At 40.4% G+C, this 20,743-nt stretch overlaps 1 protein-coding gene and 1 pseudogene across 2 annotated transcripts in view; both read right to left on the bottom strand.

The window, feature by feature from the left end:
* OGA (O-GlcNAcase) overlaps window positions 1-14,428 on the bottom strand; it is a 31,104-nt gene extending 16,676 nt beyond the window's left edge. Inside the window, exons 1-7 of one of the 2 annotated variants that reach the window (XM_043980699.1) lie at window positions 13,728-14,428; window positions 9,815-9,866; window positions 9,426-9,523; window positions 6,948-7,078; window positions 2,397-2,568; window positions 1,456-1,554; window positions 213-497 (exon numbers count right to left, since the gene is read on the bottom strand). In XM_043980699.1, coding sequence (XP_043836634.1) covers window positions 213-497; window positions 1,456-1,554; window positions 2,397-2,568; window positions 6,948-7,078; window positions 9,426-9,523; window positions 9,815-9,866; window positions 13,728-13,941 — 1,051 coding nt within the window. In that variant the 5' untranslated portion in view covers window positions 13,942-14,428. The remainder of the gene's footprint in view (window positions 1-212; window positions 498-1,455; window positions 1,555-2,396; window positions 2,569-6,947; window positions 7,079-9,425; window positions 9,524-9,814; window positions 9,867-13,727) is intronic. The other variant, XM_043980700.1, reaches the window with a different exon arrangement.
* A 2,688-nt stretch (window positions 14,429-17,116) lies between these two features.
* On the bottom strand, window positions 17,117-19,826 carry LOC122738372 (annotated as a pseudogene).
* Window positions 19,827-20,743: the final 917 nt, after the last annotated feature.

The following is a 20,743-nucleotide window of genomic DNA, read 5'->3' as shown; positions in this document are numbered from 1 at the left end:
AAAGACAAATGTTTAACTATACAAGGTAAGAGGAATCTCTAGGTCTGGAGAATTTGCTTGCTTGGCTCAAAAAAACAAAGTAAGGGTATATCAAAACACCCAGGTGCCCTCAAAAAGTACCTAAGCTTTATCATCTCAGAAAAAGAAAGCAAATGTTATATTTATTCTACTTGAGAACAGCTCCCAGCTTTCCTCCCACAAAATTTACTTACTCATTACTACATCTTTCCTTACTCCATTCATATTTGATTTGTACCAGGTAGCCAGAGTATGAATGGCAACATAGTTAGCTTCAAATTCACAGTTTGGATTAGTCAGGACTCCTTTTAGTCTTGGGATGAGCTCTGTTGATCGTCCTTTGTATGGGCCAAGAAATAGTCTCTTCTGATCATAATCATTAGCATGAATGTTATCCCAAATAACTGGAGCTCTTTTAATAATCTTGGAAACCTCTTCAATGGACTCTACCGGAATGTCTTTAGAAACAACTTTCGGACCTATAACCATAATTAAGATCTGTTATAGTATTTTATCTGTACTTATTTACATATATGAAGTTTAATCTACTACAATGACTTTCTAGATGGCTCATAAAACCAATTTAGTTCATCACAAATTAATAGCAACTCAATTAACCTAAACCCCACGTTTTTGGAGGGAAGACAGAGAAGTAGTAAGAATGTGACTCTGGAGAAACAGGTAAATTATTAGAAAACTCAAAGGCTTTTTAAAAAAACTTTGCATCATGTGCTAAAATCAATAAATACTTATTCCAATTAATTACCTATATATATAGTGCCATAAAAATAACTGATGTTCAGAATGACTAGTAGACACTGCAATAGTGCCAAAGGATGAAAAACTTAAATGAAAGGTAGTTTATTAACAGTAGAACAGGAGTTCCAGGGGGCACAACAGAATGGTAAGGAAGTGTGGGATAGGGTTGTCATGGATGGGTATGAGAGAATAGGGAGAAGTCTTCAGATGTAGTCAGATGGCCAATACAACCAACTCAGAATCACAGAGATTCTTGTTGGAGCCACTGGTTGTCATGCCTTTTCACAATAGTAAAGGTAGTGTTGATTTTAATTATCAATAAGATAACTTTCAGTATTTTGCACTATTAGAAAAACACACCACATTTTGAAAGTTTTTCAGCAGTAAAAGCAAAACCTTATTCTGATTAAAGATAACAAGAAAATTCAATTAACCAAATAACTGTCTTCCCTAATTTACCTAAACAAAATTTTTATATTATATACTTCAAAAAGATAAAGACTTGGGGCAGCTAGGTGGCACAGTAGATAGAGCACTGGCCCTGGAGTGAGGAGGACCTGAGTTCAAATCTGACCTCAGACACTTAACACTTACTAGCAGTATGACCCTGAGCAAGTCACTTAACCCCAATTGCCCCCCCCCCCCCCCCCCCCCCCCCGCCAAAAGATAAAGACTTACCTGTCCACAACACATCAATACCAGGTAACAGTTTTTCACCCACAGTCCTTAAATAAGGAGACTGAGAAACATTTGGATAGCAAAAGGTACCACAGTATTCTGAGTAAAGAAAATTTAAAAAACAATGATTAGTGGGGGAAAAATATTTTTTAAAGTAAAAAATCTTGTTCTGAAAGAATCTATATCCCATTTTTTAGCAGTCTGATGAATATCATTTACATATATAAGAATATCATTACACATTTAGTTTTACCCATCACACATAAAATATTGGATTAGTCTTTAAAAGTATTGAAACCTTCTAAAACACTCATTTAAGGATCAAAGAATTCTGACAATCGTCCTCACACTAGTCCAGAAGTCCTATTATTTTAAGAGTAGCCGCTAGAAACTGCACTGCGAAACAACAGACAATAATCAATCTTGGGTTTGAACTGCCCACATCTCAATTTCAGTCTCAAGAACAGTGAAAATTAAAATACTGAAAATTCATGTTGCCTTTGACCATCAATATAGATAAAATTCCTGTCTGGTGGTATACTGTAGGAAAGGTAATAACTTAAAAGAAAAAAATGGTTTCTCCTCAAGCCACAATATTAAGAGGTAGTGAGGGGGGGTGGGAAGCAAAGACATAAATGGGAGCAAAGAAGGGAACAAATAGATACAAACGAGTTAAGAAAATACCTAGTTTGATTTTTCCATTTCCATATACAAAGAGAACTATATATGAAAATGATTCTCATGCATCCCTTTAAATATTCTATCAGTGTTTTTAAACTGATAAAGTCCCTAAACTAAGTTAGCTGTCATTTAAAGTACTATGATTTCCCCCAACTTACAAAATTTTCACCAAAGCCTTTAGATACTATTTTTGGACAGTATGATTCTTCCCTACCAGCCAATTGTACATACACACTGTAAAAGGGTAATGACGCTTTTACCTGTGGGGCAGAAAAGAAATGTTTCTGGCTCTCCTAAATACTGATAAATTTCATTTGTTATAGAGACCTGGGCATGAGCAAAGGAACTGAACACTTCTTTGTCTGCTGCACACATGTTGTGATCAATATCATCAAAAAGCAAGGCAAAAGATCTGCAACCAAATTGGGAAACCTGGAAGAAAACATAAGATTCTTAAGACTACAAAAGTTAACACATACTTGGGTTATGATATCAATCCTATTAAGATACCATTTCTTACACTGTACACAGTAACAGCAACACTGTGTGATGATCAGCTTTGCTAAGACTTTGCTTTTCCCAGCTACACAATGATTTAAGACATTTCCAAACTCATGATGCTCTCCACATCCAGAAAAAAAAAAGAAAGAACTGTGAAATCTGAATGCAGACTGAACCATACTATTTTTACTTTTTCTTTTATTCTTGAGGTTTTTCCCTTTTGTTCTGATTCTTCTTTCACAACATGACTAATGTGGAAATAAGTTTAATGTAATTATACATATATAACCTGTATCAGATCGCTTGCTATCTTGTGGAAGGGGGAGGCAAGGAAAAAATTTGGAACTCAAAATTTCATAAAAATGAATGTTGAAAACAATCTTTATATGTAACTGTAAAAAAAATACTATGGGGGTAGCTAGGTGGCGCAGTGGATAGGGACCTGGAGTCAGGAGTACCTGAGTTCAAATCCGGCCTCAGACACTTAACACTTACTAGCTGTGTGACCCTGGGCAAATCACTTAACCCCAACTGCCTCACTAAAAAAAAAAAAAAAAAAACACCAACAAACTATGAAGGAAGAAAAAGATAATTTTTTAGAACCTGAAAGAAAATGTAGCCCTTTAACTTCTCATAGATTTAGTCTAATATCTTTTTAGTTAAATGAATTTTCATTGATTTTTAATGCCAACAAAAATATTATTAATTTAATTTGCCAGTTTTAAAGAATCTAATTCACCAGTTTTTAAAGAATCTACTATGTACAAACTGATTGGTAGGAGACAACTGTAGGGGATCTTGTTTTATTTTATTCTGTAGGCCAGTTAGACCATATCAAAAATTAAAACTGATTAAAATCTAAATATTTATTCACTTAATAGTCCCATTATAATGTAAATAACAACTAGTTCTACTACAGTTACCTACTCTTACCTGGGTTCTGACTATAAAAGGAAATCCTTATACTCTTCCCTACCTAATTTACACTCACATTTCACAGATACTGTTCTAAACCTGTTAAGTCTGTCCTTAAGGACTTGAACACCTCCCCACAAAACTTTCTCTCAATTGAGTATCTTGCCTCTTAATTAACCGAGAAAAACACAAATCACTTTTCTTGAGTCTCAGACATTAGCTGTGACGCTGGGCATATCACAATCTTTTCCTGCCTCAGTTTATCTGTAAAATTAGTATAATAGCATGTACCTTCCAACATTGTTGTGAGGATAACACAAGACATTTGTAAAGTGTTTTGCAAAACTCAAAGTGATAGATAAATGCTAACTATTATTATTTAGGGATAGCTAAATAGTGTAGTGGATAAAGTGCTGACCTGGACTCAAGAAGGCCTAAGTTCATATCCAGCTTCAGGCAAGCACTAACTGTGCATGCGTGTGATCCTAGCTAAATCATTTAATCTCTCTTTGGATCAATTTCCTCAATTGTAAAATGGAGATAAAAATAGCACCTACCTTACCGGGTTGTCCTAATAAGTTTAGCATAAAGCCTGGCACATAGCAAGTGCTTAATAATAAATGCTTGTTTACTTTTTATTATTTTAAGTAAATGAAGAAAATCCTTATAGATATGAATTTGGGAAAAGGATGACTTAATACACAAAAAACATCTCAGTATTATTCTCTGCCATTTCTTTTTGGTGGGGCAATGAGGATAACATCTCAGTATTATTATAAAACATGCCCAAATTCCCTCTATCCTTAAAAACCCCCAACACATCACCCTGAACTAGAGCATTCCCTCAATCTTTTTTTTTTTTTTAAAGTGAGGCAATTGGGGTTAAGTGACTTGCCCAGGGTCACACAGCTAACAAGTGTTAAGTGTCTGAGGCTGGACCTGAACTCAGGCACTCCTGACTCCAGGGCTGGTGCTCTATCTCCTGCGCCCCTTAGCTGCCCTAAACATTTTTATTTATAGTTTTGAGTTCCAATTTTTATCCCTCCTTCCCTCCCTCCCCTCTCCCTGAGGCAGTAAGCAATCAGATATGGGTTATACATGTACGAGTATGTAAAATACAAGAAAACTTGAGTAAAAGAAAAAAAAAGGTAAAAGTAAGTGAAAAATGGCATGCTTTCAGTCTGTGTTCCATCAATATCAGTCCTTTCTTTGGAGGTGGATAGTATGTTTCATCAATAGTCCTTTGGGATTGTCTTGGATCATTGTATTGTTGAGAACAGTTGTCATTCACAATTTATCAAACAACATTGTTGTCTGTGCACAACGTTCTCTTGGTTCTGTTTACTTCACTATACACCATTCCCTCAATCTATTTATTAGTAAAACTTTTTTTGGGGGGGGGGGGGCGCCGTGGGGCAATGGGGGTTAAGTGACTTGCCCAGGGTCATACAGCTGGTAAGTGTCAAGTGTCTGAGGTCAGATTTGAACTCAGGTACTCCTGAATCCAGGGCCGGTGCTTTATCCACTGCACCACCTAGCTGCCCCATAAAATTTGTTTAAAAAAACAAAAGCTCTCACTGTTTTAACTTGTTCTTATTCACTTCTCAGTCCTTTGTAATCTGGCTTCCAACCTCACTCAATTGAAACTGCTCTTTCCAAAGTTACCAATTATTTCTTAAATGCCAGGTTCAATGGCTTCTGTCTACATCCTTCTTGGCCTCTATGCTACAAGTGACACTGTTAATCACCTCTTTTAGATATTTTCTCCTCTGGTTTTTTAAGACTTCCCTGGGGCTGAGCTGTCCCCCAACTGGAAAACTGATCTAGCCAACTCCAGACCATATTTCACACCCCTTCACCCTAAACACTCTGCCATCTTCCTGGCCCCTACATGTACCACTGGCTACATAAAGTACTTCCCAGAATAACTTTTTATTATTTTGCATGTACTTATTTGTGGACATGTCTCTTCCATAGACTGAAAAGTTCTGTAAGGTCAAATGTTTTCATTTTTGTCTTTGTCTCCCCAATGCGTGGCACATAATAATAAATGCTGAGTGAGTAATCTTTATTTCTCACTCCTAAATCCTAGTCCTATATCGTCAACTGCTAGACATGTTGGAGACGTTAAATTATTTTCATCTCAATGTTCCATGGTTCTCAAACTTAAAACTAAGTCCCCATAACTTTTACCTCTGCCCCAAACTGTTAGATGTCCTATCTCTTCTAATTCAGTGAAGAGTACCACCTTCCAGTCAGCCAGGTCAATCACTATGAAGTCAACCCCAACTTCAACCCATTCACTCCTCTCCATAGCTAACCGATGGACAAATCCTACCTCTGCAATACATCTCCCATCTATCCTTTTTCTCCACTCACATGATCACCTCCATCACTATAGAACTGGACATTTGGGGCAGCTAGATGGCGCAGTGGATAAAGCACCGGCCCTGGATTCAGGAGTACCTGAGTTCAAATCTGGCCTTAGACACTTGACACTTGCTAGCTGTGTGACCCTGGGCTAGTCACTTAACCCCCATTGCCCCACAAAACAAAACAAACCCACAAAAAAAACAAAACAAAAGAACTGGACATTTTACCTTGACAACTGTAAGAGCCTAATTGGTTTTTCCTGCTTTCAGTCCCTCCCTTTTTCTAATCCATCCTCAAAACAGTAAAGGACAAACCTGAACTATGTCACTCCCATGCTCAAGAAGCTCTCGTGGCATACTTTTTACCTCTAGGATCAAATATAAACTCCTGTGTTTGGCATTTAAAGCCCTTCACAACATGGATCCGGTCTACCTTTCCCCAGGTTACTAGAAGTTATTTCTTTTCAAACACTCTCCTTTTCAGGCAAATCAGCCAACTCAATATCTGCTAATATATCAATCTATCTCGGACAACTGTATCTTTACACAAAAGCTTATTCATCATGCCTAGCATACTTTCCCTCTTGGAAAATCCAGCCCCCCAATATCCCTTTCAACACTTGGCTCAAATGCCACCTTATGGTACTTGTTATGGTACCCCCCTCCCAATTACTTTGTATATATTGTACTTACTTTGTACAAATTTGATGCAAATCCCACCTTATTTTCTCACTCCACCCCACTCAAGGACAAAGACCGATTCATTTTTATCTGCATATACATAAGTATACTGGCACACTGCAGGCACTTAAAAAATGCTGTCTAAATTGAACTGGTTCTTGAGGTGAAATTTTCTCAAATTCATCTTACAGATTATCTTTCTGTTAGCAGAAGCATAAAATGTGATTGCCCTAGAGGCAACAGGAATTTCATTTCCTTGCAGATGCTAAAAAGCAATTCATTAAACTTGATATAAATATGCTTAACCATCTTTAACCCCAGCTTTAAAGAACAAAGAACTACCTGATCCAGTTTTCTTTTCAATGTTGACACTTCTTTAGGATTAGAAAAGGTGATGTCTAGTCCAGGTGAGATGGCATAGATGAATTCTATCTCATATTCTTGTGCAGCAGAAATAAGTGTCATAAGTTGCTCTTTAAAAAAATAAAAGCCAAGTTTACAGATAATTTCACACCCTGTAGAAAACACTACAAAGCAAAGCAAGTCAACCTTGCATCAGAAAATTTCAAAGTTCTAATGAATTTGGTATAAAAAAGGGAAGAGAATCTTTCTTCATTGTATGAAAACTGAGTGCCAAATTGAGTATCAAAACACACACACACACACACACACACACACACACACACACGGTAGGTAGCATTTTATTTAGGGGTAGAGGGAAACAGCAAAAACAGTTGAATGATATAAATACTGACAATAATATTAATTTACAGATGATAAGGAAATCGATTCCTTTTACTTGAAAAAATTATCCTTTTGCTTTCTAGCAATCAAACTAAAAAATAAAAACTATTGCCATTCCTCATTTTTCAAAAATGCCAAGCTATATATAGCTATTCTGTAAACACAAGTTATTTAATTGTGTATCTTTAAGCACCTATAAGATACAAATGGTTTTAAACACAAAATCCTAGACCAAAAAATGTAATTTAAAATGACTTGGGAAATAGAGAAGGATGTATTCAGAATCAAGTAGTTTTAAAGTGCTTTAAGTACTGCTCTTGAATGAGTGTTCCTTCATTAAGGAAAATAGTACTGCACAAGTCACAAAAGTTTTAAAATTTAATGGAATCTTTAATATTCCCCATGTAACTTTCCCTTATTATTTCCCCAAATAATTCCACCAAAGGTTGTTTTGCACACCATACATTTGCTTTTTAAAATAGTACCTTCAAGATCCCAATTTGAAGTTTTATTTTTTATAATTTTGAAAATAAATTGCTTAACTATAGCAAGTACACAATGGAAGCTGTAAAGAAGTTAACACCTTTTCAACTGGTTCTTCACCGCTAAAGACAATCTCAGCAAGATGACAAATGTTCTCAAGTCCTTCCCCTTGGCTAGATTTTGTCCTCTGGGCTATATATATTGTACCAAATTCCAGTTAGGTTATAAAGATACTTTAAGTCAAAGGAATAAGCAATAAGACTTTATTTCTATTCATTCGCTCAATATCCTATGCAATGGGACTTTGTATTCTAATTTATGAGGTTTAAAAAAATTCTTTTCACTGCTTATTAAAGTTAATATAGCTGAGCCATCACCAGAAGGGCAACATAGCAGAGCAGGGTTTTCAGTTATCCACATTCTTAGAACAGTATGGTGGAAAAAACACTGGAGTCAAAGGGGGGCCCTGGTTTGAATTACAATTTTGCTCTGACAACTTTGGCTAAGTTGTCACTTGACCACTATAATGATTGGAATGACGCCACCTACTGGAGACTTGCTGTGGAGAGCTCCACCATGAGGAAAATGCCTCAGAGGCATTGTGGCTTTTCCTTGGCGTCAGGAAATGACGCTTGCTCATGGGTGCTGTCTATCAAGTCCACCAGCCAATCAACTGGAGGAGCCTCCTATGGTCTGGGAGGAGACAGGAAGGAGGAAAGGGAGCCTGCGCAGAGAGCGCTGGCCTTTTTTTTTTTGGCTTCTGGACTTGATGGTGGTGGCGGCAGAGGACTTCACAGGAAATTTGAGGAAAGATAGGAATGCCAGGCTGTTAGAATTCTGTTCTCAATCTTTTTCTTTCTATTTTCCAATAAACCCTTAAAAACCTAAACTCGTTTTATCAGTGATTTTTAGTCAGTTTCCCCCAAACTGGGGGAACACATTAGAATCCACATTTAGAATCTTAAATTACACACCTCCTTGGACCACAGTATTCTTGTGTGTAAAATGAGGGTAATGGATTAGTTGGCCTCTGATCTCTCCTCCAGTTTTAGATGTGTGATTTAAATCAGTTTCTCTTGGGTGGGTCATAATTATCTCAATTGAACCTCTAATTCTAAGTCACTCTAAGTTCTACAATCTTTGCTTTGACCCTTATGAGGACAAAATCCCTCAGAGTTGTTTCCTCATCTTCATGTAGGATAAAAACATTTGTTCTGCCTACCTCAGAGGGCTGTTTGCTGTCAAGAAAGAAGTACTATGTAAACCTTTAAGTGCTATATAACAGTGACAAAGTTCTCTTTTGTCATCAGTAGTGCATATTTCAGACACTTCGAATGAACTAAAGCTGATTCCCATGGAATTAAACTCATAAACTTGACCTCAATTAGTCTTACCAAATTAAACTAACTGTTCACAGAAAAAGTAGGAAAAAAACTGAGAAGTACTAATAAGGCAATTATTGAAATCCTCATACAACTAAAAGATTAGACAAATAAATACCCACTTTCCTCTACCATAAGTGTATATATTTGTGAACATGGATACACACACACACATATTCAGAAAACACTGTTTAAAAAGGAAAAAGATTACCAGCTTCTTCCACTGAATACATCTCTCTCCAAAACATCCTGTGCTTGTAATCATCTTTTGGTGCATACAAATAGGTATTTAATTCCCATTTCTGTAGCCTTAAAGGGAAAAAAGGGGAATAAAATGTTTAAAGAGTTTTGTATAGACTGATATTACAATGAAACAAATTTGAAAATTCATATACTCTTCTTGCCTTGGAGTCCCCCACATTCCTTCAAAAAGTATCAATACTCAAACAGAAGATAATCAAAATAAAATGTAAAAGAAAAGACTTGTTAGAACAGCAAATTATCCACAAGTAGATCCATAGTAATGTTAACAATCCCACATGAAAGGAAAATACAAGGAGTAGCACCTTTATTTTTCTCCTTTGAAAAATAATGATTTACCTTCTGAAGAGTTCTTTTCTCTGTTCCATAACCCAAGGTCTTCCATAAAATCCTAGATTGAAAGCAATAATCAAATTATTTTTTCTCATCTCCTTCCTTTAGATTTTTGTACAGAAAGCTTCAGTTCTAAATTAAGGTTGGGAGCTCACTGGTGACAGTAGTGGAAAGTCATGTATCAAATAATCATCTTATCAATCAGTCAAATGTATAACTTACACTGAATTGCTTGAGTTCTTAAGGGGAGGGGGGAAAGAGGAAGAGAATTTGAAACACAGTTTAAAAAAACGATGTTAAAATTTGTTTTTACATGTAATTTGGGAAAAAATAAAATTCTAAATAAAGTTTTCAAAAAAAAAAATCAGTCAAATCCCAGATTGGTTTACTAAGGATATTTAAATACTTCTGATAATTTGGTGTGGGAGTGGAAATTGCCTAGTGGCCCCTATTCACCCCTTTCTGGCCCTTTGAAGCTCTAAATAGTTCACATTGTATCCTACACTTTACCTAAGGGAAATGTCTTGTTTCTCTTATCCATGGGAGACAAGAGAGTTCAATTAAATTTATTGGATAACCCAGTGAAGAAAACTAAACAAATTATATTCATCCTTGGTTTGGGATCTACTGTTTTCTGATGGAGTGTATAAAGTGGGGTGGGTGGGAGCAAAGAACAATTAAGGTAGAATAAAACAGACAAAATCTGAGAGGAAGTTGACTTCACTTGATATTATGATCATTTCTACTTTTTATTTTATTTTAATTTTCTTGAAGACTCAGAGCCCCAAGCTGTCTTCGATCAAGAGGGGATTGGTAAAGCCTCATTCACAACAAATTAAGTAGCAGGAAGCAGGCCTGGATAGGGAATTCTCCAGCAATTCCATTCTATAGTAGAATACTTTAAAGATTTGAAATTCTCAAAAACTAAACCTGCCCCAAAACAATTCCCTTAAAAGACAACAGAACTAGGGGCAGTTAGGTGTCGAAGTGAATAAAGCATCAGCCCTGGATTCAGGAGGAACTGAGTTCAAATCCGGCCTTAGACATTTGACACTAACTAGCTGTGTGACCTGGGGCAAGTCACTTAACCCTCATTGCCCCACCAAAAAACCCACAAAAAAAGACAACAGAACTAGCAACATTCATTACAAAAAACAAAACACCAGACAGATAGATGACCTAATTGGGCCCTCCCCAATGCTAACTCGACTACACTACTTTTTCCCCCTCATAACTTATAACATCATCTCTGAAGTGCCCCTCAGGGGTATTATAACTAACAAAGAGCATCTCTTAACCTCTAAGGTCTTTTTCAGCTCTGGTCCTCTGATTTAAAGACGAAAAAGGCTCTCTAAATGCTATTTTTTTTTTCATTTTACTATGATTACATGTTTCGACAGAAATTCATTTTTACTTTGTATTCACAATTATGTACTTGCTTACATGGCCCCAGGCAAATCTTGTGGGTCCAACGTTTCTAAAGCCAGCAATCTACATAAAGTTATCTAAAAACATATTTAATAAGTTCCAATTGTTATTAATAGTGAAAGACTTAAAAGAGCTAGTGACATCCTAATCAAGATAGCTTCTAATTCTCCCATCTAACCCTTACAGGTTATTTTAAGGAGCTTTTATAGAGTAAATTTTAACTAGAGTTCCCAGATTTCCTAAGTCTTGGCATTAAGAAAAATTCTATCATTGAACATCCTTCTTGATAGTCATTCCAAAATAAAAAGCAACAGATTTCTTTAGGTTTAGGGTGACTTTCTAAGGAATCCTAAAACAGTCTATGAAACCAATTAGAATCATGATTCTGGTTGACTAGAACTCTGAAAGGCAAGAGTATTCTGCTTCAAACCCAAGGCACAAGTGTTGTTGTGCACCAGTAATATTGTAGGAGGGTTTTTTTTGGGGGGGTGGGGGGGGGGGGGAAGGAAACCAGGAAGTACCTAAAGTTATATTGCCTATTCTCATTCATTTTAGGAATGGAGCCAATCCTGAAGAACAAAGAATCAATGCTGACTCAGGTGCACAGTCACAAGGGAACATAGAGAACTGGCCTCTAGGGGCAGAAAGGAGAACTGCACAATTCTGCTTTGAAAAACAAACAAAATGATGTGACCAAGAGCTCTTCCCCTATTTTAGATAGTTTTTTCAAAAAAGTGTTTTCATTATCTGAATACTGTCTTGCTCTAGGACTTCTTCACTACTAGAGTGTGCAATATCTATATGTGCACTGCACGTATGTACAGACATGCACAATACACACCTACACAAATGCCCCTTTCTGAGGCAGACATGAAAATTCTCCTACTGGAATCTTTCTGGCTGCATTTAACATAAGCTAGCAAGTCATATAATTGTTATATTTTCAAAAGCATTTGCTGCAGCCAAAAGCAGTCTGTACCTTTGTAAAGGCCAAATAAGTATTCTACAAGGTAGAATTAGTGACTTTGACAAACAAGGTGTCTTTCTCTCCTTTGCCTCTTTTGCTATCCACCCCAATTGTCCTACAAAAATGTAAAGCTTTAAAAACAGGTTGTCGGGGCAGCTAGATGGCACAGTGGTTAAAGGGTTGGCCCTGGATTCAGGAGTACCTGAGTTCAAATCCGGCCTCAGACACTTGACACTTACTAGCTGTGTGACCCTGGGCAAGTCACTTAATTTCTCATTGCCCTGCAAACCAACCAAACAAAAAAAAACAACAAAAAAACCCCCAGGTTGTCAAAGTATTTCTAAGCAAAACAATAATGGCCTCCACCCATCTTTTACATTCACAGCATTCATCTTCACTTAGTAACAAAGCTAGAAAGTCCTATATTAGCAAGGAGTTCCTTTTCCAAGTTGGAAAATAGTTTTCACCTTATTTGGCTTTTAGAAAGAATAACACAGGGTGTTTTTCTGATATACAAAAACATTTGTTACATAAAATAAGGAGTGAGTGCTAACAAGACAAATATCTGTTAAACTCTAGGTAGCTAAAATGTTTCAAAGGCATATTGAGTTGGGGTGGGGGGGAAAGGCAGGCCCCCAGAATCAGCTCTCCTACCTAGGAAAATGTTACTTTTTAAAACTATAATAATCAACAAATATTTATTAAGCCTTACAAAGTGCAAAGCATAAAACTCCTACTCTAAAGGATCCTACAGTACATTTCTACATAACGACTGGGTGACTTGCGAATGTTTTTCAGTCTGCTTTTAATTCATTGAAACTAGTTTCTAGGAAATAACTGTGGGTAACGTTTATAAAGGGATTTAAACGCTGTACGTTATCTCGATTGATCCTCCCAAGTCTGTTAGGTAGGTGCTGGTCCTTCCATTTCTTAAGAACAAGACTAGGCCTCTCATATGGCACACGGGCAGAATACTAGGGAAGACTCTCAAGACGTTTTCTAAAACGGCAGTTAAGGCCCTCAAAGGAATTTAGGAATGAAGGCAGCAGTGCTAAACAACAAAGCAGAGATTAAAAATACAGGCGGTGCTGCGCAGCTGCTTCCTCTTCGGTCCAGATTACAAAAGTGCGGGGGTGGAGTGGGGGTGAGGTAAGGGGGTCGGAGACGGGATTTGGGGGGAGGGAGGAAAGGACAGCAAAACAAGATCCGAGGAAATTAGAAGATTGCGCAGCAAGCGCTCTAGAATCAGAACCCGCCCTTTCACTCTCCTCGCCCAAAGGCCAGCTAAGGTACTTGGAAAGGTGCCCAAAACGGGTGCGGTCAGGCTGCCCAGCGCAGAAGGAAGCATAATTTCAGAGAGGAAAAAGAGGGATAAGGCTGCCCTCAGATATACCCCCCTCCTTTTCCAAAGCCCAAATTCTCCGCAGGGCGGGGCCGTGGACTATCTCTCCCCTCCTCCAATTCCCATCCTTTGGAAAGGTCAGGCGTTTCCCCCCTCAACCCAGTTCCAGCAGGGGCCCTCACCTTCCACCACACCACAGAGGAACCTCCGCGCTCTGCCCGATGCCGCGGTGGAGGCTGCAGTCCCGCCTCCTGCCCCAGCCTGGCTCCCCTCCCCGGGGGATGGGGCTGCAGCTGGCTCCAGCGGACCCCCGGCGGTGGCAGCGGCGGCAGCGGGGTTGGGGGAGAGCTCGCTCTCCCGCTCCTCCAGTGCCGCCTGGCTCTCCTTCTGTACCATCCTCCTGACACCGGCCGCCGCCACCGCCGCAGTCACTGCGGGCCCTTCCCGGCCTCCGTCCGTACTCCGGGTCGGTCTGTCGGCCCAGTGATTTGGATTGGACCACGGAGCAGAGAGCGCGAGCACCGCGCCCGCTACGCCTTCCTTTCCCCTCCCCCTCTTCCTCCCTCGCCACCTCTCCACAGGGGCCCGAATGCCCGGATGAGAAGGCGGCGGCGCCCGGCGCGAGCCCTTTGTCAGCCGCCGCCTGAGCCGGATCCGGGAAACAAGAGAACCGGAATAGAGGGACAAGCTAACTTTTTTGTTCCCTGAAGGTAGAAGGTCAACTTCTTTCCCTTTTCTTCTCTCCCGGTTACCCGCTGCTGCTGCCGCCGCCGCCCTTCTACTACCCTTCCTCCTTCCGCCGCTTCTCCCCGGAGTCCCTAGTTCGCCTCAGCCGCTACCGCCCGCTTCCTGTTTATCCGCACTGCGCCTGCGCCGCAGACCGGCTCAGACCGGTCTTTTTACCCTTCTCTCCCTCCCCGCCTCTGGGCTAAGCCACTGAATCCATTTGGTAGGGGAGGAAAGTATTTGAGAAGTCGCGGCGATGCAGACTAGAGAGGCAACAGCAGATCATACCATTTGAGTTTCCCCCGATAGGACCAGGTGAACACTCTGGGACGAACCATTACATCACTAGAAGAAGGGGAGAATGGGAGGGGGAGAGGTGTTTACTTCCTTAGTGCGCAGGCGCGGGAGTCCAGCATCTGTTTCTTAAAGAGACAGGTGGGATTTCTCTTTCCGGCTCTGACCTACTTTTCTAGTGCGGTTCTCTGCCTAAATTCCCCTCGAGCCAGGCCTCTAGTTAACACGGCCTTCATAATTTAACTTTCCAGCCTTATTTCACACCACTCTCCTTCACATGCTCTCCTTCCAGTTAGAATGGACGGCGAGGCTTGTCCAGGCTTCGCCTTGCACTTTTCTATTTCCGTGTATACACGTCATTGTTATTAATCATCGTCTGTTTACCCCGGGTGTTCCCAAAGGCCGGAAGCTACTAAAGCTTCCCGCTGCACCCTGTGCCTCGCTTTAAAGTTAATAAAGCGCTTTCCTCACACCCAAGTGGTGCTCGTGTCCTCCATTTTGCAGGTAAGAAAACTTACCCACATTCACTTTGGGAAGAACAAAGAGCCAGGCCTGGAACTGTAACAGTACATTAGTCTTTCCAATATGCCAGGCTACCTGTGGAAATCGTTCTCTTCTTTCAGGATCCAGGTTAGGTGCCACATCTTCCTCCCAGAGCTTCCTTGATTCCCCTCCCCGAAAGTGACTTCTTGCAAATTTGTTGTCACAACCTGTGATTTCATAAAAGTACATGGAACTTTCCAGTATAAATACCTTCTGGTGCGGATCTGCAGTTCCTTTAGCGGTTATAGGCTTAGAGTTAATTGCCTGGGGGCATTGGGAAATTAATCAGCCCGGGCCGGCCGCTGTCAGCAGCTTTCATATGTATGAGGCAGCTGCTTGGAACTCGGGTCTTTAGAACTTCCAAAACCGACCCTCGAGCCACTAGACCACCCTCTCTCCGTACAGGTCATATCCTACCTAGAAGACTGTAAGTTCCCTGAGGGGAAGGCTTGTTATTTTTCATTTTTGAATCCTAGGACAAAGCCTAACGCAGAGAGGGCATTTAAAAAGTTTGTTGAATTGATTTGTCAGCTTAAATGAGTACAGCCAGAAAACAGTTCAGCCCGACCTGGGCCAGGATGGAGGGTCTGCACGTTCCATATTGGCTCCCATTACCACTTCTGGACCCACATTCTGCCACCATTACTTGGCAATCTCTCCTTCTCTGAGAGTGATTCTAGCCAAATTATCATCCATTTATCTACCAGTAACAGTCCCCAGTTCATCCTCCTTTCTCAAGGAGTTCAATTCCTACCTTCTTCACAGCCTTCCTCTCCACTCCAACTTCTTCCCTTATACAATGGAACCTCAATATACATGTTGATGTTTCCTCAAACAGCCTGATTTCCTAATTTCTCAGTCTCCTCAGGTTCTATGACCCACTATTTTATTCCAACATAGCAAGATACAGGAAGGGAGGGACACTCCTTGAGCTCACCATAACCTATAGGGGTGTTACTACCATAATCACGGCTGAAAGTGCAGTGGTTATTCAAAGGTCCAATTCCACTGCCTATCAGCATGGGAGCTTTAATCTGCTATTCCTAAACTAGGTTATTTTGACCCTCCTTACTCAAGCTAATGGTCCCCAGCTCACCATATTGATACTGGACTTAGTATGAATGCCTTAGAGGGAAAAGAGGATTATCTTTTTTCTTTCTTTTTTTTTTTTTTGGTGAGGCAATTGGGGTTAAGTGACTTGTCCAGGGTCACATAGCTAGTAAGTGTCAAGTGTCTGAGGCCGGATTTGAACTCAGGTCCTCCTGAATCCAGGGCCAGTGCTTTATCCACTGCACCATCTAGCTGCCCCGTGGATTATTTTTTTTAAAGATATTGTTAATCTAATCTTGACTGGGCCTTCATGGCAACAAGGTAATTCTTTCTCCTTAATTGATTCCCTAGCATAGTTTTAAAATCAAGTATTACACATCTCTCAATCCTCCTATACCACCTTTCTTCTACCCTCTCAGTAAGGGACATCCCCTCATTTTTACAGAGAAAATAAGAGGCCATTCTCTGTGAGCTCATTGTCTCATTTCCCACACACACACACACACAAAAATCAAAAAAAGAAATTATAGGATGTAGAACTTTGTCAGGAAGAGCATCTCCCATGGAGCTGGATATTCATGCTGGCTTCTTGCTGAGGTACATGTGCTTTGTAAGGGGACCAGTAGGCAACAGCTGATTGGTCCCCTTGAATAGGGAGTTATAGCAAAGATGGTTAGCCACTCTGAGCCAAGGGGATAAACTTTTGGGAGGCAGGAACATGTATCCTAGTGGGGCTATAAGATGAGCAAGGAGAAAGGCCTCTTCTTTTGAGGCCTCTTGCTTTTTAGGGATTCTTTTCTAGCACTTTGTCTATTTTACATTCTTGGCAGTTAGGGGAGGAGATATGTCTACTTTTTTCTACCAGTAGCAACCACTAACCCGTGTTAGCAGGAGCATTTGCTGCCCTAGAAATAAGGACCTCAAGTTAATGGCTGTTTCTGCTTTCTATTTCCTTCCTTTAGTCTAGGTCAGTGACCAGTAGTCTTGAGTGGACAGCTGCAGCTTTTGTGGCTACCTTGTAGTTAAAGAATTCCCGAGCTTCTGTGGCCCTGTGGGAAGTGATTTCTAGATTACACTGTCCAGAGGAGAAGCACCTCATTGCCAGGAGGAGCCTGTAGCTGAAAGACTAAAGAAAGCAAGCCCTCCCTGGCTAGCCAGGAGATCTGCATCTTGTGGGGTTGCTGAGACAGTTCAGATCAGAGGTGAATGTTTCATTATCTTCCTATCTGACCACTCCTCCTCTTTCTCCTTTGCTGGATCTTCATCCATGTCACACCTGCTAACTGTGGGTGTCCCACAGGGATGTGTCCTGGTCCCTTTTCTCTTTTTCTTCTATACGATTTCACTTTGTGATCTCATCAACTCTCATGGATTAAATTATCATCACTATGCTGATCATTCTCAAATATGCTTATGCAGCCCTCACTTCTCTGCTGACCTCCAGTCTTGCATCTCTTACTGCCTGTTGTTCCTCTCAAACTGGATTTCCTGTAGACATTTTTTTTTTAATATTCAGAAGAAAGATTGTTGAATGAAGCTTTCTGATTACATCAATACCAGCTTGTACACCTTTATAGCTGAACCCTCCAAATGAATTAGCAGCACCACTGTCATTCAATGCAGACTTTAAATTCAGTAGATTTAAAAGTCAATCCTAAAGTACAGTTTAGATTAAAATAGATATTTAGGGGCAGCTAGGTGGCGCAGTGGATAGAGCACCTGCATTCAGGAGGACCCGAGTTCAAATTCGACCTCAGACACTTGACAATTACTAACTGTGTGACTCTGGGCAAGTCACTTAACCCCAAGTGCCTCACAAAAAACATCAACAACAAAAACCAGATATTTAACAGCTCAACAGAAAGCCCTGTCTCTAACTGAACTCCGCTATGAGCCTCAACAGCCAACAGCATTTGACATTCAAAGATCACCCACACTAGAAAATGTGATGTGATATTTTTTACTCAGAATTATTATGCAACACAATGACATGCCTTTAGGCAGCTAGGTGGTGAAGTGGCTAGAATGCCAGGCCTGAAGGTAGGAAGCCTTCTTCCTGAGTTCAAATCCAGCTTCAGGCACTTATAAGCTGTGTGACCCTGGGCAAGTAACTTCACCTTGTTTGCCTCGGTTTCCTCTTCTGTAAAATGAGCTTGAGAAAGAAAGGGCAAACCACTCCAGTATCTTTGCCAAGAAAACCCCAAATGGTGTCCCAGACAGTCTGGACTGAACAAAAAGAATTTGAAAGGCAGTATTTTAATCAAATCAATGCACTTGGGCTGTCTACCTCACAGAAAACTAGGAAATTTAAATTGCAAACGCCTGCATTTGCTTAATCCCTTGCCTTTGAACATGCTGAGGCTTGTGGGTCAGCAAATGCTGCACTTAGGGCATTGTTCCTCACTGCCCTGCCCTGAAAAAAAACAAACAGGTAAAAATCATATGAAACTATTAAGTAGGCTTTCCTCATTATTTAATATACTATTGATACCAAAATAAATCTTTTTTTTTAATCTTCTAGGATGGGAGTAGAGAGGATTGCCTTTGTTAGACTTGACTAATTCAATTGAATGCTAAGCCTAATCAAATCTTTTTAAAAAAACAAAAAGGTATGATAACTTGGTTGTGGCTAGAATTGTGATCAAACAGAAAATATAATACTCATTTAAACACAATCCTAATTCATCTACACATAATTCCTTTATTAGGATTGATGAACAAAATTTTTAAACAGCCCATCATGATCAAAATTCTCAGGGGCAGCTGGGTGGCGCAGTGGATAAAGCATTGGCCCTAGATTCAGGAGGACCTGAGTTCAAATGCGACCTCAGACACTTGACACTTATTAGCTGTGTGACTTTGGGCAAGTCACTTAACCCTCATTGCCCCACCAAAAAATTTTAAAAATTAAAAAAATTCTCTGGTTGATGAAACCAGTTTAAATACAGTGGAGTTCTGGTGCATGCAACAACAACAACAAAAAAGAAGAGACTTCTCTGTTTTATAACAAGGCAGCGGACAGCTATTACTCATTGGTGGCTTTTTTTGTTTTTGTTTTTTGTGAAGCAATAAGGGTTAAGTGACTTGCCCAGGGTCACACAGCTAGTAAGTGTCAAGTGTCTGAGGTCAGATTTGAACTCAGGTCCTCCTGAATCCAGGGCTGGTGCTTTATCCACTGCGCCACCTAGCTGCCCCCATTGGTGGCTTTTTTTTTTTTAGTGAGGCAATTGGAGTTAAGTTACTTGCCCAGAGTCACACAGCTAGTAAGTGTTAAGTGTTTGAGGCCGGATTTGAACTCAGGTACTCCTGACTCCAGGGCTGGTACTCTATCCACTCCACCACCTAGCTGCCCCCCCATTGGTGGCTTTTTACAGATATGCTGTCATGTCTGCCCTTTCTGACTTCTTAATGTTGGAGAAGATAATTTTTGTTGCAGGGATATAGTCCTTGGGGTTTCACAAGCATGCCATCAGCATATCCTCTTCCCAGATTATGCCTTTGCTTTTGTTGGCATCTGTGTAAGAGGATCCTGGAGCCAGATGGACCAGTCTTTTAGCCAAAGAATCCACCCAGATTAGTACTAGTCTTGTGCTTGCCTCCCTTTTCACTGTGTGGCACTGTACACACTTCTGAACAAAAATCTTCTTGCCCTTCTCAACACCACCCATTGTGAATTCAGCTTGGTTCATGCATATGCAGATGCCCCTAGGACTGTTGCCCAACTCCCAGTTCCTTTCCCCCATAGACATCTTGGGTTGTTTTTTTTGGGGGGGGGGCAGGCAATGAGGGTTAAGTGGCTTGCCCAGGGTCACACAGCTAGTAAGTGTCAAGTGTCTGAGGCCGGATTTGAACTCAGATTCTCCTGAATCCAGGGCCGGTGCTTTATCCACTGTGCCACCTAGCTGTCCCCCTCCCATAGACATCTTAAACTCATCTTTTCCAAAACTGAAGTTACTATCTTTCCCCTTAAGTCATCCTGTCTTGTTAACTTCCCTATTACTGTTGAGGGTATCACCATCCTCTCAGTCATCCAGGCTAATAACTCAAGTGTCATCCTCTACTCCTCTCTCTCATTCCGCATATCCAATCTGTTAGCAAGTCCTGTTAATTTTACCTTCATAACATCCCTCCCATACACTCCCTTCTCTCCTTGGTCACTTCCACCATCCCTTTTCTTCATTTGGGGCTTTTTGAGCTATAGGGAATGTAACATGTAGTTCTGACCATGTTATTCACTAGGTTCTCTATTACCTTTAGGACAAAATAGAAACTCCTCTGTTTGGCATTGAAAGTCACAACCTGGCTCTAATTTGACTTTTCCATTACTTCACTTACTCTTCAGTCCAACCAAACTTGTCTTGTGAGCATCTCTTCTCTTCGAACCTATGCACAAGATATCCCCCATCTCTGGAGTATACTCTTCCTGTCTACCTCTAAGAATCTCTAATTTCCTTCAAAGCCCCGTTCAAGTCTCACTTCCTACATGAAGCCTTTCACAGCCCTGCCAGCTGCCAGTGCCTCCTCCCCCAGATTATCCTTGTACACATCTAGCCTGCCTGGGGGTAGGAGGTGTTAAAGTTACTAG

Source organism: Dromiciops gliroides, chromosome 2 (genome assembly GCF_019393635.1).
Source record: "Dromiciops gliroides isolate mDroGli1 chromosome 2, mDroGli1.pri, whole genome shotgun sequence".
In the NCBI taxonomy this organism is placed as follows: Eukaryota; Metazoa; Chordata; class Mammalia; order Microbiotheria; family Microbiotheriidae; genus Dromiciops; species Dromiciops gliroides.
This window is presented reverse-complemented; position numbering and strand designations above follow the sequence as displayed.